General features: G+C 49.9%; 1 protein-coding gene across 1 annotated transcript in view; it reads left to right on the top strand.

The window, feature by feature from the left end:
- The window catches only part of LOC137346061 (tapasin-like), a 33,176-nt gene extending 20,143 nt beyond the window's left edge, over positions 1-13,033 (top strand). The window contains exons 7-9 of the mRNA XM_068009342.1: positions 1,092-1,129; positions 2,272-2,326; positions 7,566-13,033. Coding sequence (XP_067865443.1) covers positions 1,092-1,129; positions 2,272-2,286 — 53 coding nt within the window. The 3' untranslated portion in view covers positions 2,287-2,326; positions 7,566-13,033. The remainder of the gene's footprint in view (positions 1-1,091; positions 1,130-2,271; positions 2,327-7,565) is intronic.
- Positions 13,034-23,199: the final 10,166 nt, after the last annotated feature.

Below are 23,199 nucleotides of genomic sequence, written 5' to 3'. Positions count from 1 at the left end.
GTTGGCCTTAATCCCACTTTCCAGCTCTTGGTCTGTAGCTTTCCCCCAAACCCCCATTTATTTGGTGCTCACCCCAGTGTCCCATTATATACCCATTTCCTTCATTTACTGGTGCCTTTCCCCAATTCCCCCCATTTACTAGAGTCCTTCCCGCAATTCCCCCCCCCATTTACTGGACTCCTTCCCACAAATCCCCCCCCCCCTTTTACTGGAGTCCTGCCCGCAAATCCCCCCCCATTTACTGGAGTCCTTCCCGCAATTCCCCCCCCCCCATTTGCTGGAGTCCTTCCCACAATTCCCCCCCCATTTATTTGGTGCCTTCCCGCAATTCCCCCCCATTTACTGGAGTCCTTCCCACAATTCCCCCCCATTTACTGGAGTCCTTCCCGCAATTCCCCCCATTTATTGGTGCCTTCCCGCAATTCCCCCCATTTACTGATGCCTTCCCGCAATTCCTCCCCCATTTATTGGTGTCTTCCTGCAATTCCCCCCCATTTACTGGTTCATTCCCGCAATTCCCCCCCATTTACTGGAGTCCTTCCCGCAATTCCCCCCCCCATTTACTGGAGTCCTTCCCGCAATTCCCCCCCCCCATTTACTGGAGTCCTTCCCGCAATTCCCCCCCATTTACTGGAGTCCTTCCCGCAATTTCCCCCCATTTACTGGAGTCCTTCCCGCAATTCCCCCCCATTTACTGGAGTCCTTCCCGCAATTCCCCCCCATTTACTGGAGTCCTTCCCGCAATTCCCCCCCATTTATTGGTGCCTTCCTGCAATTCCCCCCCCATTTATTGGTTCCTTCCCGAAATTCCCCCCAATTTACTGTTGCCTCCCCGCAATTCCACCCACCCCCATTTACTGGAGTCCTTCCCGCAATTCCCCACATTTACTGATGCCTTCCCGCAATTCCTCCCCCCATTTACTGATGCCTCATTCCGCTGCACCACTACCTGCCCAGTTTTTGTCTGATTCACTTTCCAATGACAAGCCTTGGGAGTTTGCATTATTTAACTGTTCAGTATAAAAGCAGGTTTTTGTTGAGAGATGGAAGTAAAGTTGACATATGGACTTTTTTTAAAAATTCTCTTTCAGTTTATCGTCTTGTATTTGGGTCAATGGAAGAAACCAAGGTAAAATGTTTTTTTTTAAGAGATACAGTACTGAAACAGGCCCTTCGGCCCACCGAGTCTGTGCCGACCATCAACCACCCATTTATACTAATCTTACACTAATCCCATATTCCTACCACATCCCCACCTGTCCCTATATTTCCCTACCACCTACCTATACTAGGGGCAATTTATAATGGCCAATTTACCTATCAACCTGCAAGTCTTTTGGCTGTGGGAGGAAACCGGAGCACCCGGAGGAAACCCACGCAGACACAGGGAGAACTTGCAAACTCCGCACAGGCAGTACCCAGAATCGAACCCGGGTCCCTGGAGCTGTGAGAATGCAGTGCTAACCACTGCGCCACAGGTCACACAGTCACAGATAAAAGTAACATCTGCTGTTTGGAGGGGAACATGAACTAAGCTGATATGGGGCAATCCTGCTGATTGGGGCAGTTCTGAAGGTGATAGCTCCTTCATTGCAGGGTTCCAGAGTTCAAACACCTGCTTCCAGCACTCAGCTGAGATGCCAGAGAGTTGCAGGGTCAGGACACAAGGGTGAGGGAGGAGTGCCCTGGGATTCAGTGGTATCAGCTGTAGCTCAGCAGTCTGGCCTCTTGGCTCAGTGGGTTCAAGTTTAGCGCTGGCATCTTGAGCACGGAATCTAGGATGACACTTCAGTGCAGCACTGAGTGATTGGCACCCATCCTCTCTACTCTCTCTTCCTCTCCCCTTCCACTCTCCCCCCCCGCCCCCCCCCCCCTGGTCTCTTCCATCCTTCCCCATTCCATCCCAGACCGGTTTGGTCTCAGGGCCTCTGTTTGGTGCAGGGTGAAACATAGATCAAGGTTCGTGCAGCTGATGATGATGCAGTGCCACTCCTCGCCCAGATTCTGACTTGAGGCTTGGATCAGAATGGGTATTGGTGCTGCCCCTGTGGTTTGATAGGCACTGACTGTGGACACTCCCACAGCAATAGTGCACATTTTGCGAGATATCATAGGAGACAAAGGGAGGAATTGGGTGAGGAAAAGCCTGGTGCGTCTTCTTTACTGTCAGACCGAGGTACAGCAAATAAAAATGGATATTCAGTGGCAGTGAGTGCTAGGTCAGTCTCTTACATGTTGTGATATTCTGGCCTATTCTCCCATCTATTTCAGGAGAAAAGTCACTAAACCTGCGAAGTGCAGTCAGCGAGGGGCTGAAGCATTGCTGGTATGTATAAGCTGGTACTCCAACCTGTCTCCATTGGCTGGGGCGAGCACTGTAACCACTCGCCCCTGCATTTCACATTCACTAAACAGCAGGTGATGCTCGCAGGAGCCCATTGATAACTGAGCTTGGTAGGACACCAAATTTGTTGAGTAACATCAGTCCACAATAGTAATACCACTCGGTTACCTATTTCTACTTCCAATTTCATTCGGACAGCAAACAATCAACAAGCAAAAACATGCTGTGTACTAGACCGGGCTCGCTGTGGACCAGTCTGTGTACTAGACCGGGCTCGCTGTGGACCAGTCTGTGTACTAGACCGGGCTCGCTGTGGACCAGTCTGTGTACTAGACCGGGCTCGCTGTGGACCAGTCTGTGTACTAGACCGGGCTCGCTGTGGACCAGTCTGTGTACTAGACCGGGCTCGCTGTGGACCAGTCTGTGTACTAGACTGGGCTCGCTGTGGACCAGTCTGTGTACTAGACCGGGCTCGCTGTGGACCAGTCTGTGTACTAGACCGGGCTCTCTGTGGACCAGTCTGTGTACTAGAACGGACTCGCTGTGGACCAGTCTGTGTACTAGACCGGGCTCGCTGTGGACCAGTCTGTGTACTAGACCGGTCTCTCTGTGGACCAGTCTGTGTACTAGACCGGGCTCTCTGTGGACCAGTCTGTGTACTAGACCGGGCTCGCTGTGGACCAGTCTGTGTACTAGACCGGGCTCGCTGTGGACCAGTCTGTGTACTAGACCGGGCTCGCTGTGGACCAGTCTGTGTACCAGACCGGGCTCGCTGTGGACCAGTCTGTGTACTAGACCGGGCTCGCTGTGGACCAGTCTGTGTACTAGACCGGGCTCGCTGTGGACCAGTCTGTGTACAAGACCGGGCTCTCTGTGGACCAGTCTGTGTACAAGACCGGGCTCACTGTGGACCAGTCTGTGTACTAGACCGGGCTCGCTGTGGACCAGTCTGTGTACTAGACCGGTCTCTCTGTGGACCAGTCTGTGTACTAGACCGGGCTCGCTGTGGACCAGTCTGTGTACTAGACCGGGCACGCTGTGGACCAGTCTGTGTACTAGACCGGGCTCACTGTGGACCAGTCTGTGTACTAGAACGGACTCACTGTGGACCAGTCTGTGTACCAGACCGGGCTCGCTGTGGACCAGTCTGTGTACTAGACCGGGCACGCTGTGGACCAGTCTGTGTACCAGACCGGGCTCGCTGTGGACCAGTCTGTGTACTAGACCGGGCTCGCTGTGGACCAGTCTGTGTACAAGACCGGGCTCTCTGTGGACCAGTCTGTGTACAAGACCGGGCTCTCTGTGGACCAGTCTGTGTACAAGACCGGGCTCTCTGTGGACCAGTCTGTGTACAAGACCGGGCTCTCTGTGGACCAGTCTGTGTACAAGACCGGGCTCGCTGTGGACCAGTCTGTGTACAAGACCGTGCTCACTGTGGACCAGTCTGTGTACTAGACCGGGCTCACTGTGGACCAGTCTGTGTACTAGACCGGGCTCTCTGTGGACCAGTCTGTGTACTAGACCGGGCTCACTGTGGACCAGTCTGTGTACAAGACCGGGCTCACTGTGGACCAGTCTGTGTACAAGACCGTGCTCGCTGTGGACCAGTCTGTGTACAAGACCGGGCTCGCTGTGGACCAGTCTGTGGACTAGACAGGGCTCACTGTGGACCAGTCTGTGTACTAGACCGGGCTCGCTGTGGACCAGTCTGTGTACAAGACCGGGCTCACTGTGGACCAGTCTGTGTACTAGACCGGGCTCACTGTGGACCAGTCTGTGTACAAGACCGGGCTCGCTGTGGACCAGTCTGTGTACTAGACCGTGCTCGCTGTGGACCAGTCTGTGTACTAGACCGGGCTCACTGTGGACCAGTCTGTGTACAAGACCGTGCTCGCTGTGGACCAGTCTGTGTACAAGACCGGGCTCGCTGTGGACCAGTCTGTGGACTAGACAGGGCTCACTGTGGACCAGTCTGTGTACTAGACTGGGCTCGCTGTGGACCAGTCTGTGTACAAGACCGGGCTCACTGTGGACCAGTCTGTGTACTAGACCGGGCTCGCTGTGGACTGGTCTGTGTACTAGACCGGGCTCGCTGTGGACCAGTCTGTGTACTAGACCGTGCTCGCTGTGGACCAGTCTGTGTACAAGACCGGGCTCACTGTGGACCAGTCTGTGTACAAGACCGGGCTCACTGTGGACCAGTCTGTGTACAAGACCGGGCTCACTGTGGACCAGTCTGTGTACACGACCGGGCTCGCTGTGGACCAGTCTGTGTACTAGACCGGGCTCGCTGTGGACCAGTCTGTGTACTAGAACGGACTCGCTGTGGACCAGTCTGTGTACCAGACCGGGCTCGCTGTGGACCAGTCTGTGTACTAGACCGGGCACGCTGTGGACCAGTCTGTGTACCAGACCGGGCTCGCTGTGGACCAGTCTGTGTACTAGACCGGGCTCGCTGTGGACCAGTCTGTGTACAAGACCGGGCTCTCTGTGGACCAGTCTGTGTACTAGACCGGGCTCGCTGTGGACCAGTCTGTGTTCAAGACCGGGCTCTCTGTGGACCAGTCTGTGTACATGACCGGGCTCTCTGTGGACCAGTCTGTGTACAAGACCGGGCTCTCTGTGGACCAGTCTGTGTACAAGACCGGGCTCTCTGTGGACCAGTCTGTGTACAAGACCGGGCTCGCTGTGGACCAGTCTGTGTACAAGACCGTGCTCACTGTGGACCAGTCTGTGTACTAGACCGGGCTCACTGTGGACCAGTCTGTGTACTAGACCGGGCTCTCTGTGGACCAGTCTGTGTACTAGACCGGGCTCACTGTGGACCAGTCTGTGTACAAGACCGGGCTCACTGTGGACCAGTCTGTGTACAAGACCGTGCTCGCTGTGGACCAGTCTGTGTACAAGACCGGGCTCGCTGTGGACCAGTCTGTGGACTAGACAGGGCTCACTGTGGACCAGTCTGTGTACTAGACCGGGCTCGCTGTGGACCAGTCTGTGTACAAGACCGGGCTCACTGTGGACCAGTCTGTGTACTAGACCGGGCTCACTGTGGACCAGTCTGTGTACAAGACCGGGCTCGCTGTGGACCAGTCTGTGTACTAGACCGGGCTCGCTGTGGACCAGTCTGTGTACTAGACCGGGCTCACTGTGGACCAGTCTGTGTACAAGACCGTGCTCGCTGTGGACCAGTCTGTGTACAAGACCGGGCTCGCTGTGGACCAGTCTGTGGACTAGACAGGGCTCACTGTGGACCAGTCTGTGTACTAGACCGGGCTCGCTGTGGACCAGTCTGTGTACAAGACCGGGCTCACTGTGGACCAGTCTGTGTACTAGACCGGGCTCGCTGTGGACTGGTCTGTGTACTAGACCGGGCTCGCTGTGGACCAGTCTGTGTACTAGACCGTGCTCGCTGTGGACCAGTCTGTGTACAAGACCGGGCTCACTGTGGACCAGTCTGTGTACAAGACCGGGCTCACTGTGGACCAGTCTGTGTACTAGACCGGGCTCGCTGTGGACCAGTCTGTGTACTAGACCGGGCTCGCTGTGGACTAGTCTGTGTACTAGACCGGGCTCTGTGTGGACCAGTCTGTGTACTAGACCGTGCTCGCTGTGGACCAGTCTGTGTACTAGACCGTGCTCGCTGTGGACCAGTCTGTGTACAAGACCGGGCTCACTGTGGACCAGTCTGTGTACTAGACTGGGCTCTCTGTGGACTGGTCTGTGTTCAAGACCGGGCTCGCTGTGGACCAGTCTGTGTACTAGACCGGGCTCTCTGTGGACTGGTCTGTGTTCAAGACCGGGCTCGCTGTGGACCAGTCTGTGTACTAGACCGGGCTCACTGTGGACCAGTCTGTGTACAAGACCGGGCTCTCTGTGGATCAGTCTGTGTACTAGACCGGGCTCACTGTGGACCAGTCTGTGTACTAGACCGGGCTCACTGTGGACCAGTCTGTGTACTAGACCGGGCTCACTGTGGACCAGTCTGTGTACGAGACCGGGCTCGCTGTGGACCAGTCTGTGTTCAAGACCGTGCTCACTGTGGACCAGTCTGTGTACTAGACCGGGCTCACTGTGGACCAGTCTGTGTACTAGACCGGGCTCACTGTGGACCAGTCTGTGGACTGGGCCGGGTTCACTGCGGACCGGTCTCCGCACTGGGCCGGGTTCACTGCGGACCGGTCTCCGCACTGGGCCGGGTTCACTGCGGACCGGTCTCCGCACTGGGCCGGGTTCACTGCGGACCGGTCTCCGGACTGGGCCGGGTTCACTGCGGACCGGTCTCCGCACTGGGCCGCGTTCACTGCGGACCGGTCTCCGCACTGGGCCGGGTTCACTGCGGACCGGTCTCCGCACTGGGCCGGGTTCACTGCGGACCGTTCTCCGCACTGGGCCGGGTTCACTGCGGACCGGTCTCCGGACTGGGCCGGGTTCACTGCGGACCGGTCTCCGCACTGGGCCGGGTTCACTGCGGACCGGTCTCCGCACTGGGCCGGGTTCACTGCGGACCGGTCTCCGCACTGGGCCGGGTTCACTGCGGACCGGTCTCCGCACTGGGCCGGGTTCACTGCGGACCGCTCTCCGCACTGGGCCGGGTTCACTGCGGACCGGTCTCCGCACTGGGCCGGGTTCACTGCGGACCGGTCTCCGCACTGGGCCGGGTTCACTGCGGACCGGTCTCCGCACTGGGCCGGGTTCACTGCGGACCGGTCTCCGCACTGGGCCGGGTTCACTGCGGACCGGTCTCCGCACTGGGCCGGGTTCACTGCGGACCGGTCTCCGCACTGGGCCGGGTTCACTGCGGACCGGTCTCCGCACTGGGCCGGGTTCACTGCGGACCGGTCTCCGCACTGGGCCGGGTTCACTGCGGACCGGTCTCCGCACTGGGCCGGGTTCACTGCGGACCGGTCTCCGCACTGGGCCGGGTTCACTGCGGACCGGTCTCCGCACTGGGCCGGGTTCACTGCGGACCGGTCTCCGCACTGGGCCGGGTTCACTGCGGACCGGTCTCCGTACTGGACCGGGTTTACTGCCTTTAAGCAGTGTTCTGTGTAGTCACTGACACAAGTGCAACAGAACTGCATTTGTTATATGTTCAAGGTTACATTCAGTGTGTCCTGGGAATGCCACACATTATTCCAGTGTCTAGTTTCACCTGAAAATGTGCTGGTGGGCCTTTTCTGGAACCACTGTTATAAACAACTGTTTGTTTCTATTCCAGGTCCAGCTGAAGCAGTGATGGGGCCATTCATCTCCTCCCAGTCCTGGTCAGCTGATTTCCATCCCAGACCAAGACTCGGTTTATCTCTTTAATTTTTACACTTGCTTTTGCGTAGCTTGAATTTACAGAATAGTCATGCAGGATGTAAATGATTTCTGATTGGGTCATGTAAATAATTCTCTGAAGTTTGTGTTGAAAATGCATAATGATGGTGATTCAAATCGCTTAAGCCCTCATTACTTCACTTTTCTTGGCTTATTTATTGCAAATTCAAAACGTGGCGAGGCAAATCCCCCAATTTCCTTTTGTTAGTGACACTGTAATCACAGTGGGAAGATTCTCTCTGGTCTGTGTGTGTGTGTTCGTGACACTGTAATCACAGTGGGAAGATTCCCTCTGGTCTGTCTGTGTGTGTGTTAGTGACACTGTAATCACAGTGGGAATATTCTGTCTGGTCTGTGTGTGTGTGTTAGTGACACTGTAATCACAGTGGGAAGATTTCCTGTGGTCTGTGTGTGTGTGTGTTAGTGACACTGTAGTCACAGTGGGAAGATTCCCTCTGGTCTGTGTGTGTGTTAGTGACACTGTAATCACAGTGGGAATATTCTGTCTGGTCTGTGTGTGTGTGTTAGTGACACTGTAATCACAGTGGGAAGATTTCCTGTGGTCTGTGTGTGTGTGTGTTAGTGACACTGTAGTCACAGTGGGAAGATTCCCTCTGGTCTGTGTGTGTGTTAGTGACACTGTAATCACAGTGGGAAGATTTTTTTAAGTCAGAGTTTATTTTAAGGAGACTGCAGGAGAAGTTATCCATTTGTTGGGATGCCCAGAGCCATGATGAGTTGTGATATAAATATTATCTCCTCTCTTTTTCTTTCACATTTCTGAATTTGCTGGAGGTACCAAATATAGGATACTTGTTGGCTGCCGTCCCTATTGGGGACCAGAGACAATCCACTCCCCCAATTGGATCTCGCACCAAGAAGCAGTCTTAGGCTGGGAGACCAAGAGCATGTACATGGTATGGATGGAGCTTGCATTTCAAGATGTTCTCTCCTCCAATAGACTCCCAATGGTGTGGTCAGTTGAAGTTTTCCAAACTGAGATGGATGGATTTTTGTTAGGAATGGAATGTGTATGGAATACCTACATCCTAAGAACAAATTCTGTCAGGCAGTGGGGAGCCAAATAGGGACCTTCTAACTAGAAGGAATGAAGTGGAATGTGAATGAGCCCAGTCAGTAAGGAGAAGGTGAAATAGTTCAAGTTTGAAGTTACTTAAAGCCGTATTCAGATCCGAGGCTGCCACAAGTGTCCAGGAGCAAGATGAAACTCAAGGAGCTAGATTCCTGTGGTGCACAACGCCACAGTTTAAAATCCTCAGCTTTGGTACAAATCTCTCACCTCCCCCTCACTCTGCAGCCACCTCAATCCCTATAACCCTCTGAGATCTCTGCATTTCTCCAATTCTGGCCTCTATTCATCCCAGAATTTAATTGCTGCACCATTTGTGGCTGTGCCTTCAGCTGCCTGGGCCTAGAATTCCCTCCCTAAACCTCTCCACCTTTCTCTCCTCTTTTAAGACATTCCTTAAAACCTACCTACTTGACTAACCTTTTGATCACATGTCCCAGTGTCTCCTTCTTGAGCTTGGTGAACCTTTGCAGTCATTGTGTGAAATCAGATCATTGCCCATGCTGATCAGGATAAAAGACTAAAAAGATAACCTATGTGTAGGGGCGGAAGATATTGGTATGGTTCTTAATGAACAATTTGCATCTGTCTTCATAAAACAGGGGCATGATGCATATATTATAGTTAAGGAGGAGGAGCGTGAAGTATTGAATGTGATAAACATAGGGAGAGAAGAAGTATTAATGGGATTAGCATCCTTGAAAGTTGTAAATCACCAGGGCCAGATGAATGGTACCCTAGGTTGCTTGCATAAGGTCTGACCATCATTTTCCAGTCCTCATTGGATACAGATGTGATACTGGAGGATTGGAGAACTGCTAACAGTTCTGAGTGAAGGATAGACTGAGTAATTACAGGTCAGTCAGTCTAACCTCAGTAGTGGGCAAATTATTGGAATCTATTCTTAGAGACAGGATAAAGTGTCACTTAGAAAGGCACAGGTTAATCAAGGATAGTCAGCATGGATTTGTTAAGGCTCAGTGGCAGGAAACCAAGGGTAATTGTTGACGGCTGTTTTAGTGACAGCTGTACAGAACTTTAGTTAGGCCACACTTAGAATATTGCGTGCAATTCTGGTCGCCACACTACCAGAAGGACGTGGAGGCTTTGGAGAGGGTACAGAAGAGGTTTACCAGGATGTTGCCTGGTCTGGAGGGCATTAGCTATGAGGAGAGGTTGGATAAACTCGGATTGTTTTCACTGGAACGAGGTGGAGAGGCGACCTGATAGAGGTTTACAAAGTTATGAGCGGCATGGACAGAGTGGATAGTCAGAAGCTTTTTCCCAGGGTGGAAGAGTCAGTTACTAGGGGACATACGTTTAAGGGGAGAGGGGCAAAGTTTAGAGGGGATGTGCGAGGCAAGTTCTTTACACAGAGGGTGGTGAGTGCCTGGAACTTGTTGCCGGGGGAGGTGGTGGAAGCAGGTACGATAGTGACGTTTAAGAGGCATCTTGACAAATACATGAATAGGATGGGAATAGAGGGATACGGACCCCGGAAGTGCAGAAGGTTTTAGTTTAGGCAGGCATCAAGATCAGCACAGGCTTGGAGGGCCGAATGGCCTGTTCATGTGCTGTACTGTTCTTTGTGCTTTGACTGGAGGGCGACTGTTTCCAGTGATGTTCCACAGGGCTCAGTACTGGTTGCCCTGCTTTTTGTGGTATCTGTAAATGATTTGGACGTAAATGTAGGGGGCATGATCAAGAAATTTGCTGATGACACAAACATTGCCCGTGTGGTAGATAGTGAGGAGGATAGCTGTAGGCTGCAGGAAGATATTGATGGTCTGGTCAGATGGGCAGAAAAGTGGCAAATGGAATTCAACCTGGAGAAATGTGCGGTGATACATTTGGGGAGATCAAATAAGGCAAAGATTGAATGGGAAAATACTGAACTGTAGAGGAAGTGAGGGGCCTTGGAGTGCAAGTCCACAGATCCCTGAAGGTAGCAGGACAGGTCGATAAGGTGATTAAGAAGGCATATGGAATCCTTTCCTTTTTTAGCTGAGGTATAGAATATAAGAGCAGGGAGGTTTTGCTAGAACCTTTACAACTCGTTGGTTAGGCCACAACTTGAGTACTGTACAGTTCTGCTCACCTCTTTACAGAAAGGATGTAATTGCACTAGAGAGGGTACAGAGGAGATTCACGAGGATGTTGCCAGGACTGGAAAAATGCAGCTATGAGGAAAGATTGGATAGGCTGGGGTTGTTCTCCTTGGAACAGAGAAGGTTGAGGGGAGTTCCGATTGAAATGTACAAAATTTTGAGGGGCCTGAATAGAGTGGAGGTGAAGGGTCTATTCACATTAGCAGAGAGGTCAGTTGACTAGGGGGCATAGATTTAAAGTGATTGGTAGAAACATTAGAGGGGAGATGAGGAAAAGCATTTTCACCCAGAGGGTGGTGGGGGTCATTGCTTGATAGGATAGTTGAGGCAAAGACCTTCAACTCATTCAATGGAGTCTGGATATGCACCTCAAGTGCTGTAATCTGCAGGGCTACTGACCAAATGCTGGAAGATGGGATTAGAATAGGTGGATCGTTTTTCTGCCGGCACAGACACGATGGGTCAAGTGGTCTCTTTCTGTGCTTAAACTTTCTATGATTCTATGTTGGCTGCACTGAGCTTGAGTGGAACACGGTGGGAGATGAAAGGTGGAAATGTGAGTGTCAGAATGTGAAGCGTAATTGAAGTGAGCCACCGGGAAATCAGACGGACAAAATGGAGATGTTCAACTAAATGTTCCACCTGTTTATGGCATTTGCTGTGTTGAAGACACCACAGGATGACACCACTGGAGAAGATCCAACATAGACTGGGTAACAGCACTGCTGCTCTTGTATAATATAGAAACAGAAAGTGTTGGAAATACTCAGCAGGCCGGGCAGAATCTGTGGAGAGAGAAGCAGAGTTAACGTTTGAGGTCTGTGACCTTTCATCAGAACTGGCAAAGGTTAGAAATGTAATAGATTTTAAGCAAGTGAAAGGGGAGGGTGGTGGTGTTGGTGGGGAACAGAACAAAAGGGAAGATGTGTGATCGGACTGAGGGCAGAAGAGAGTAAATAACAAAGCTGTCAGGGGACAAAGGCAAAGAATGTGTTAATGTCTGTGGTGAAAGCTTAGCTGAGATGGTCTTTGCATCTCTTTCACCAACTTGTCACCTCAGTCTAGTTGCTTATTAAAGTTTCTTAATCTGCCACTAACCCCTTTTAAGTGTTTAGTTCTGATGCTATTTTGCTTACCTAGCTCTTTGCTATGTGTGCCCCTACTTCTCTCCAGTCCTATTAAGGAGTTTAATTATCTTCGAGCTTCCAATGCTGATGAAGAATCGGTACCTGGTACATTAATTATCCTGTTACAGATGTTGATAACATTTTCTCTCTGCGAATCAGATTTCTAGCTGTCACAATTATTTTTCTTTTTGTTTCACCTTTGGTGTTTTTTTAAGTTGTTGAGAAATTTCAAACAAGTAAACCAAGCAATAGAATTTTTTTTTATATATATATATATAAAAAAGTGTAGTTTTCCCTCCACCTGCTTTTGTGCCTGGTGATCTGCAGGCAACCAGTTGCTAAGACTCAGTGGATTGTCACCCTCAAGAGAGGTCAGATAGGGAGAAAATGATGGATGCATCAGATGTAAGAGCAGTGACAAAGGCACGATTATTTTTGGGGAGTGGTGGAGAAGTTGGGGGGCATGCTTGGTTATAAGGTTACCAAAGGGGCTAATTCCCTTATGAGATTTTAGTGTTCAGATAAAGTGACAGTCCAGTGCATGTGGAAGCAGTTGGTGTTGGCTGAAGAAAGGCTCCTTCTTTGTGTCAAACAGCTTTGTGCTTGAGTAAGGTAAAAGGAAACAGTGAGTCTTATGAGTGAGATTTTAGCCAAGCATTCGAAACTGTTAAATCTTATGGCTGAGGTTTGGGTAAGAATTAGCAAGCAGTATCTTACAGCTGAGGGCTTAGGTAAGAAGTAGGAGCTGTTAGGTCTTGAGTTAGCTTTGGATAAGAATTAGTAGGTTGTATGTCAAGGGAATTATGTAATGACAGTTCTTCACTATGTTCCAGTTTAACGTGCTGTCTTGCTCAATCTCCTTCCCCTGACAGTTACAACAATCTAAGACATGACTTGTGTTCTTCAGAGATACCTTCACAAATGGCTTACATAACAGAATTATGTTTTGATTGGTGAATTGTAATGTTATCACATTCACCCTTACCCCACAACATTTGCTGCTTTATTAAGTATTTCTAATTAAAATGCTGTTGAATCACTTTCATCTTTAATTCATTGTATGATCTCTGTATGTACTCCGCTACCTGACTTTGATCATTGGAACATTGGGACATCGAACAGGAGGAGGCCATTCAGCTCCTCGAGTCTGTTCCACCGTGCAATTACAGCAACTGAGCCATATCTTAATTCCATCTACTGGCCTTGGTTCTGTATTCCTTGACACCCTTAACTCACAAAACAATCAAGTGTTTACATTTGCAACTAATGCGCAGCATCAGTAGCTTTTTAGGGTAAATTTTCACTACCCTTTGTGTGAAGAAGTGCTTCCCGCCATTACCCTTGAAAGTTCTAGGTGTAATTTGAAGATGGCGTCCCTTTGTTCTGGACTTGCTCACCAGAGGAAATACTTTGGCTCCGCCTACCTGATCAAACTGTTCAATTATATGAAACATCTAGAATCGTAGAAGGGTTACAACACAGAAGGAGACCATTCAATCTGTCGTGTCCATGCCAGCTCTCTACAACAGAAACTCAGCTCGTCCCACTCCCCTGCCTTTTCCCTGTAGCCCTGTGAATATTTTCTCTTCAGATAATTATCCAATACTCCTTTGAAAGCCTCAGTTGAATATTCCTCCATCACATTCTCAGGCAGTGCATTCCACATCCTAACCCTCACTGCGTAAACCAGTTTTCCCTCTTGCCGCTTTTGGTTCTTTTGTCAATTACCTCAAATCAGTGTCCTCTGGGTCTCAATACTTACACAATGGGAACAGTTTCTCCCTATCTACTTTATCCAGACCCCTCATGATTTTGAACACCTCGATCACATCTCCTCTCAACCTTCTCAAATGAGAATAGACCTAGCTTCTCCAATCTGTCATCATAACCAAAGTCCCTCGTCCCTAGAACCATTCTCATAAATCTTGTCTGCACCCTCTCCAATACCTTCACATCGTGTGGTGCCCAGAATTAGACACAATACTCCAGTTGATGCCGAACCAATGTTTGATAAAAATTCACCATAACCTCCTTGTTTTTGTACTCTGTGCCTCTATTTATAAAGCCCAGGATCCTGTATGCTTTATCAACCACTTTCTCAACCTGCCCTGCCACCTTCACTAATTTGTGCACATACACCCAACTGTAGTACTGAAGACTTGTGCTCCAGAACTAGATGCATCCTTAGCCAAGCTGGTCCTGTACAGCTACAACACTGGCATCTACCTGACAATGTGGCAAATTGCACAGGTATATCCTGTCCACAAAAAGGACAACTCCGACCCAGCCAGTTACCCCCTCCATCAGTATACTCCCAACCATCAGCAAAGTGATAGAAGGTGATGTTGACAGTGTTATCAAACAGCACTTCCTGATCAATAACCTGCTCAGTGATGCTCAGCTTGAGTTTCGCCAGGTTCATTTAGATCCTGACCTCACTACAGCCTTGGTCCAAACATGGACAAAAGAGCTGAACTCAAGAGGTGAGGTGAGAGTGACTGCCCTTGACATCAAGGCAGCATTTGACCGAGTACGGCATCAAGGAGCCCTAGCAAAACTGGAGTCAATGGGAATCGGGGAGAACTAGTGCAAAGGAAGATGGTTGTGGTTGTTGCAGGTCAATCATCTGAGCTCCAAGACATCACTGCAGGAGTTCCTCAGGGTAGTGTGCTAGGTCCAATCATCTTCAGTTGCTTCATCAATGACCTTCCCTCCATCATATGGTCAGAAGTAGGGATATTCGCTGATGATTGCACAATGTTTAGCACCATTCCCGACTCCTCGGATACTGAAGCAGCCTGTGTCCATATGCAGCAAACATTCAGGCTTGGGCTGATAAGTGGCAAGTAACATTCGTGCCACAGAAGTACTAGGCAATGCCCATCTCCCCTTGACATTCAATGGCATTATGATTGCTGAATCCCCCACTATCAACATCTTGGGGGTTACCACTGACCAGAAACTGAACTGGAGCAGCCACATAAATACTGTGGCTACAAGAGCAGGTCAGAGGCTGGGAATTCTGCAGTAACTCACCTCCTGACTCCCCAATGCCTGTCAACCATCTACAAGGCACAAGTCAGGAATGTGATGGAATACTCTCCACTTGCCTGGATGGGTGCAGCTCCAACAACACTCAAGAAACGCAACACCATCCAGGACAAAGCAGCCTGTTTAATTGGCACTTCATTCACAACCCTTAAACATTCACTCCCTCCACCACCGACACTCAGTGGCAGCAGTGTGTACCATCTACAACATGCAGTGCAGCAACACACCAAGGCTCCTTCGACAGCTCCTCCCAAACCTGTGCCCTCTACCATCTAGAAGGCCAAGATCAGCAGTTGCATGGGAATGCCACCACTTGCAAGTTCCCCTCCAAGTCACACACCATCCTGACTTGGAACTATATCGCCGTTCATTCACTGTCAATGGGTCAAAATCCTGGAACTCCCTTCCTAACAGCACTGTGGGTGTACTTACACCACATGGACTGCAGTGGTTCAAGAAGGTAGCCTACCATCTTCTCCAGGGCAATTAGGAATGGGCAATAAATGATGGCCTTGCCAGCAACGTCCACATCTCATGAACAAATAAAAAAAAGCTCCATGCGCTCCTGCACCCCCTATAGAATTGTACCCTTTATTTTATATTGCCTCTCCTCATTCTTGCTCCCAAAATGTATCATTTCACACTTTCCTGCATTAGATTTCGTCTGACATGTGTCCACCCATTCCACCAGCCTGTCTGTATGTTCTTGAAGTTTATCACTATCCTCCTCACAGTTCACAATACTTGCAAACTTTGTGCCATCTGAAAATGTAATATTGTGTTCTGTACACCCTTAATACATATCGAGTGAAGCAGGGGTCTGAACACCAACCGCTGGGGAACCTCACTGTATACCTTCCTTCAGGCCAAAAAATCAACTGTTCACCACTACTCTCTGCGTCCTGTCACTCAACCAACTGTGCAGCTACTAGAACCATAGAAAAGTTACGGCACAGAAAGAGGCCATTGAGCCCATCGTGTCTGCGCCAGCTGAAAAAAACTAGCTACCCATTCTAATCCCACCTTCCAGCATCTGATCTGTAGTGTAAAAGTGGGAGGGGGGGGGGGGGGGGTCTCACTTCCCTCTAAGGTCCTGACCCCATACTGAGTATCAATTGCATGAAACAGACTTTGGATACATTTTCCACTATATGTGAAAAACCTTTATTTACCCACCAAGCAATAGTATATATTTACAACACCAGTTGCTTGGTAGACCTGCATACAGGAGCTCATTTCTGGATGGTCAGATCCGCTGAACAGGTTCTTCTGCTTGACGTCCTGTGACTGACCAATTCACACTTCCCGACTGCAGCAAAAATGTCCTTGCGGGCTGCGGCTTTATATCCGTTTCTGACCCTGGTCCTTGACATATAAGGTAATGTTCTGAATTGGGTCATCCGATTGGGTTTCAGTGCATTATCATTCCCACCCTGACTATACAAGACCACTCAAATGTGGTCACATCCTGCTCTCAGCAGGGAGAGTTCTGAGGTGTATACCACCCATGGATGTGATATCTGCATCTTGATAAGGCAAGAAGGAAACCATTCACACATATTTCAAAAGGTCTATGATGGTGGTTGTAGACAGTGTTATGACCAGGTGAGAAAGGTGTCCAAGGGTCTTTCTCCGCCTTCACCTGGTCTTATTACAACAGGGTTTTAATTTTAAACACAGTGTTTTTTGAGCTCCCCCTTGGTGAATCCTTGTTCACCACTTTCCAATCGTAAGGCAAAGAAATGAGCAAAAACAGAAGAAAACTAAAAAAGAAGGAAAATGAAATCTATTAAAACTTAAACTCTAATTCAGTTAACGTTTACGGATACACGGCACATCCCACGCTCGAATGCATACGCATAATGTCCATGTGGTGAAATATCTGTGCCTTATTCTTGGCCGGTGGGGGCCTGCATGACAACAGGCTGTTTGATGTTGTAACGGTCCAGGCTACCACATCAGTGGCATATCCTGACTTGTCTGTCTGTGTGTGTACGTGGGAGCCCTAGTTCAGTGGCATATCCTGACTTGTCTGTCTGTGTGTGTACGTGGGAGCCCTTGTTCAGTTACATATCCTGACTTGTCTGTCTGTGTGTGTACGTGGGAGCCCTAGTTCAGTTACATATCCTGACTTGTCTGTCTGTGTGTGTACGTGGGAGCCCTAGTTCAGTTACATATCCTGACTTGTCTGTCTGTGTGTGTACGTGGGAGCCCTAGTTCAGTTACATATCCTGACTTGTATGTCTGTGTGTGTACGTGGGAGCCCTAGTTCAGTTACATATCCTGACTTGTCTGTCTGTGTGTGTACGTGGGAGCCCTAGTTCAGTTACATATCCTGACTTGTCTGTCTGTGTGTGTACGTGGGAGCCCTTGTTCAGTTACATATCCTGACTTGTCTGTCTGTGTGTGTACGTGGGAGCCCTAGTTCAGTTACATATCCTGACTTGTCTGTCTGTGTGTGTACGTGGGAGCCCTTGTTCAGTTACATATCCTGACTTGTCTGTCTGTGTGTGTACGTGGGAGCCCTAGTTCAGTTACATATCCTGACTTGTCTGTCTGTGTGTGTACGTGGGAGCCCTAGTTCAGTTACATATCCTGACTTGTCTGTCTGTGTGTGTACGTGGGAGCCCTAGTTCAGTTACATATCCTGACTTGTCTGTCTGTGTGTGTACGTGGGAGCCCTTGTTCAGTTACATATCCTGACTTGTCTGTCTGTGTGTGTACGTGGGAGCCCTAGTTCAGTTACATATCCTGACTTGTCTGTCTGTGTGTGTACGTGGGAGCCCTAGTTCAGTTACATATCCTGACTTGTCTGTCTGTGTGTGTACGTGGGAGCCCTAGTTCAGTTACATATCCTGACTTGTCTGTCTGTGTGTGTACGTGGGAGCCCTTGTTCAGTTGCATATCCTGACTTGTCTGTCTGTGTGTGTACGTGGGAGCCCTAGTTCAGTTGCATATCCTGACTTGTCTGTCTGTGTGTGTACGTGGGAGCCCTAGTTCAGTTGCATATCCTGACTTGTCTGTCTGTGTGTGTACGTGGGAGCCCCAGTTCAGTTGCATATCCTGACTTGTCTGTCTGTGTGTGTACGTGGGAGCCCTTGTTCAGTGGCATATCCTGACTTGTCTGTCTGTGTGTGTACGTGGGAGCCCTAGTTCAGTTACATATCCTGACTTGTCTGTCTGTGTGTGTACGTGGGAGCCCTAGTTCAGTTGCATATCCTGACTTGTCTGTCTGTGTGTGTACGTGGGAGCCCTAGTTCAGTTACATATCCTGACTTGTCTGTCTGTGTGTGTACGTGGGAGCCCTAGTTCAGTTGCATATCCTGACTTGTCTGTCTGTGTGTGTACGTGGGAGCCCTAGTTCAGTTACATATCCTGACTTGTCTGTCTGTGTGTGTACGTGGGAGCCCTAGTTCAGTTACATATCCTGACTTGTCTGTCTGTGTGTGTACGTGGGAGCCCTAGTTCAGTTACATATCCTGACTTGTCTGTCTGTGTGTGTACGTGGGAGCCCTAGTTCAGTTACATATCCTGACTTGTCTGTCTGTGTGTGTACGTGGGAGCCCTTGTTCAGTTACATATCCTGACTTGTCTGTCTGTGTGTGTACGTGGGAGCCCTTGTTCAGTTGCATATCCTGACTTGTCTGTCTGTGTGTGTACGTGGGAGCCCTAGTTCAGTTGCATATCCTGACTTGTCTGTCTGTGTGTGTACGTGGGAGCCCTAGTTCAGTGGCATATCCTGACTTGTCTGTCTGTGTGTGTACGTGGGAGCCCTAGTTCAGTGGCATATCCTGACTTGTCTGTCTGTGTGTGTACGTGGGAGCCCTAGTTCAGTGGCATATCCTGACTTGTCTGTCTGTGTGTGTACGTGGGAGCCCTAGTTCAGTGGCATATCCTGACTTGTCTGTCTGTGTGTGTACGTGGGAGCCCTTGTTCAGTTGCATATCCTGACTTGTCTGTCTGTGTGTGTACGTGGGAGCCCTAGTTCAGTTACATATCCTGACTTGTCTGTCTGTGTGTGTACGTGGGAGCCCTAGTTCAGTTACATATCCTGACTTGTCTGTCTGTGTGTGTACGTGGGAGCCCTTGTTCAGTTACATATCCTGACTTGTCTGTCTGTGTGTGTACGTGGGAGCCCTTGTTCAGTTGCATATCCTGACTTGTCTGTCTGTGTGTGTACGTGGGAGCCCTAGTTCAGTTGCATATCCTGACTTGTCTGTCTGTGTGTGTACGTGGGAGCCCTAGTTCAGTGGCATATCCTGACTTGTCTGTCTGTGTGTGTACGTGGGAGCCCTAGTTCAGTGGCATATCCTGACTTGTCTGTCTGTGTGTGTACGTGGGAGCCCTAGTTCAGTGGCATATCCTGACTTGTCTGTCTGTGTGTGTACGTGAGAGCCCTTGTTCAGTTACATATCCTGACTTGTCTGTCTGTGTGTGTACGTGGGAGCCCTAGTTCAGTGGCATATCCTGACTTGTCTGTCTGTGTGTGTACGTGGGAGCCCTAGTTCAGTTACATATCCTGACTTGTCTGTCTGTGTGTGTACGTGGGAGCCCTAGTTCAGTTACATATCCTGACTTGTCTGTCTGTGTGTGTACGTGGGAGCCCTTGTTCAGTTACATATCCTGACTTGTCTGTCTGTGTGTGTACGTGGGAGCCCTTGTTCAGTTGCATATCCTGACTTGTCTGTCTGTGTGTGTACGTGGGAGCCCTAGTTCAGTTGCATATCCTGACTTGTCTGTCTGTGTGTGTACGTGGGAGCCCTAGTTCAGTGGCATATCCTGACTTGTCTGTCTGTGTGTGTACGTGGGAGCCCTAGTTCAGTGGCATATCCTGACTTGTCTGTCTGTGTGTGTACGTGGGAGCCCTAGTTCAGTGGCATATCCTGACTTGTCTGTCTGTGTGTGTACGTGGGAGCCCTAGTTCAGTGGCATATCCTGACTTGTCTGTCTGTGTGTGTACGTGGGAGCCCTAGTTCAGTTACATATCCTGACTTGTCTGTCTGTGTGTGTACGTGGGAGCCCTAGTTCAGTGGCATATCCTGACTTGTCTGTCTGTGTGTGTACGTGGGAGCCCTAGTTCAGTGGCATATCCTGACTTGTCTGTCTGTGTGTGTACGTGGGAGCCCTAGTTCAGTTGCATATCCTGACTTGTCTGTCTGTGTGTGTACGTGGGAGCCCTTGTTCAGTTGCATATCCTGACTTGTCTGTCTGTGTGTGTACGTGGGAGCCCTAGTTCAGTTACATATCCTGACTTGTCTGTCTGTGTGTGTACGTGGGAGCCCTAGTTCAGTGGCATATCCTGACTTGTCTGTCTGTGTGTGTACGTGGGAGCCCTAGTTCAGTTGCATATCCTGACTTGTCTGTCTGTGTGTGTACGTGGGAGCCCTAGTTCAGTTGCATATCCTGACTTGTCTGTCTGTGTGTGTACGTGGGAGCCCTAGTTCAGTTGCATATCCTGACTTGTCTGTCTGTGTGTGTACGTGGGAGCCCTAGTTCAGTGGCATATCCTGACTTGTCTGTCTGTGTGTGTACGTGGGAGCCCTAGTTCAGTTGCATATCCTGACTTGTCTGTCTGTGTGTGTACGTGGGAGCCCTAGTTCAGTTACATATCCTGACTTGTCTGTCTGTGTGTGTACGTGGGAGCCCTAGTTCAGTGGCATATCCTGACTTGTCTGTCTGTGTGTGTACGTGGGAGCCCTAGTTCAGTTACATATCCTGACTTGTCTGTCTGTGTGTGTACGTGGGAGCCCTAGTTCAGTGGCATATCCTGACTTGTCTGTCTGTGTGTGTACGTGGGAGCCCTAGTTCAGTTACATATCCTGACTTGTCTGTCTGTGTGTGTACGTGGGAGCCCTAGTTCAGTGGCATATCCTGACTTGTCTGTCTGTGTGTGTACGTGGGAGCCCTAGTTCAGTTGCATATCCTGACTTGTCTGTCTGTGTGTGTACGTGGGAGCCCTAGTTCAGTTACATATCCTGACTTGTCTGTCTGTGTGTGTACGTGGGAGCCCTAGTTCAGTGGCATATCCTGACTTGTCTGTCTGTGTGTGTACGTGGGAGCCCTAGTTCAGTTGCATATCCTGACTTGTCTGTCTGTGTGTGTACGTGGGAGCCCTAGTTCAGTTACATATCCTGACTTGTCTGTCTGTGTGTGTACGTGGGAGCCCTAGTTCAGTGGCATATCCTGACTTGTCTGTCTGTGTGTGTACGTGGGAGCCCTTGTTCAGTTACATATCATGACTTGTCTGTCTGTGTGTGTACGTGGGAGCCCTAGTTCAGTGGCATATCCTGACTTGTCTGTCTGTGTGTGTACGTGGGAGCCCTTGTTCAGTTACATATCCTGACTTGTCTGTCTGTGTGTGTACGTGGGAGCCCTTGTTCAGTTGCATATCCTGACTTGTCTGTCTGTGTGTGTACGTGGGAGCCCTAGTTCAGTTGCATATCCTGACTTGTCTGTCTGTGTGTGTACGTGGGAGCCCTAGTTCAGTGGCATATCCTGACTTGTCTGTCTGTGTGTGTACGTGGGAGCCCTAGTTCAGTTACATATCCTGACTTGTCTGTCTGTATGTGTACGTGGGAGCCCTAGTTCAGTTACATATCCTGACTTGTCTGTCTGTGTGTGTACGTGGGAGCCCTAGTTCAGTTACATATCCTGACTTGTCTGTCTGTGTGTGTACGTGGGAGTCCTAGTTCAGTTACATATCCTGACTTGTCTGTCTGTGTGTGTACGTGGGAGCCCTTGTTCAGTTGCATATCCTGACTTGTCTGTCTGTGTGTGTACGTGGGAGCCCTAGTTCAGTTGCATATCCTGACTTGTCTGTCTGTGTGTGTACGTGGGAGCCCTAGTTCAGTGGCATATCCTGACTTGTCTGTCTGTGTGTGTACGTGGGAGCCCTAGTTCAGTTACATATCCTGACTTGTCTGTCTGTGTGTGTACGTGGGAGCCCTAGTTCAGTTACATATCCTGACTTGTCTGTCTGTGTGTGTACGTGGGAGCCCTAGTTCAGTTACATATCCTGACTTGTCTGTCTGTGTGTGTACGTGGGAGCCCTAGTTCAGTTACATATCCTGACTTGTCTGTCTGTGTGTGTACGTGGGAGCCCTAGTTCAGTTACATATCCTGACTTGTCTGTCTGTGTGTGTACGTGGGAGCCCTAGTTCAGTTGCATATCCTGACTTGTCTGTCTGTGTGTGTACGTGGGAGCCCTAGTTCAGTGGCATATCCTGACTTGTCTGTCTGTGTGTGTACGTGGGAGCCCTAGTTCAGTTACATATCCTGACTTGTCTGTCTGTGTGTGTACGTGGGAGCCCTAGTTCAGTGGCATATCCTGACTTGTCTGTCTGTGTGTGTACGTGGGAGCCCTAGTTCAGTTACATATCCTGACTTGTCTGTCTGTGTGTGTACGTGGGAGCCCTAGTTCAGTTACATATCCTGACTTGTCTGTCTGTGTGTGTACGTGGGAGCCCTAGTTCAGTTACATATCCTGACTTGTCTGTCTGTGTGTGTACGTGGGAGCCCTAGTTCAGTGGCATATCCTGACTTGTCTGTCTGTGTGTGTACATGGGAGCCCTAGTTCAGTTACATATCCTGACTTGTCTGTCTGTGTGTGTACGTGGGAGCCCTAGTTCAGTGGCATATCCTGACTTGTCTGTCTGTGTGTGTACGTGGGAGCCCTAGTTCAGTTGCATATCCTGACTTGTCTGTCTGTGTGTGTACGTGGGAGCCCTAGTTCAGTTGCATATCCTGACTTGTCTGTCTGTGTGTGTACGTGGGAGCCCTAGTTCAGTGGCATATCCTGACTTGTCTGTCTGTGTGTGTACGTGGGAGCCCTAGTTCAGTTACATATCCTGACTTGTCTGTCTGTGTGTGTACGTGGGAGCCCTAGTTCAGTGGCATATCCTGACTTGTCTGTCTGTGTGTGTACGTGGGAGCCCTTGTTCAGTTACATATCCTGACTTGTCTGTCTGTGTGTGTACGTGGGAGCCCTTGTTCAGTTACATATCCTGACTTGTCTGTCTGTGTGTGTACGTGGGAGCCCTAGTTCAGTTGCATATCCTGACTTGTCTGTCTGTGTGTGTACGTGGGAGCCCTAGTTCAGTTGCATATCCTGACTTGTCTGTCTGTGTGTGTACGTTGGAGCCCTAGTTCAGTGGC

The sequence above is a fragment of the Heterodontus francisci genome, chromosome 29 (genome assembly GCF_036365525.1).
Source record: "Heterodontus francisci isolate sHetFra1 chromosome 29, sHetFra1.hap1, whole genome shotgun sequence".
NCBI lineage: Eukaryota > Metazoa > Chordata > Chondrichthyes > Heterodontiformes > Heterodontidae > Heterodontus > Heterodontus francisci.
This window is presented reverse-complemented; position numbering and strand designations above follow the sequence as displayed.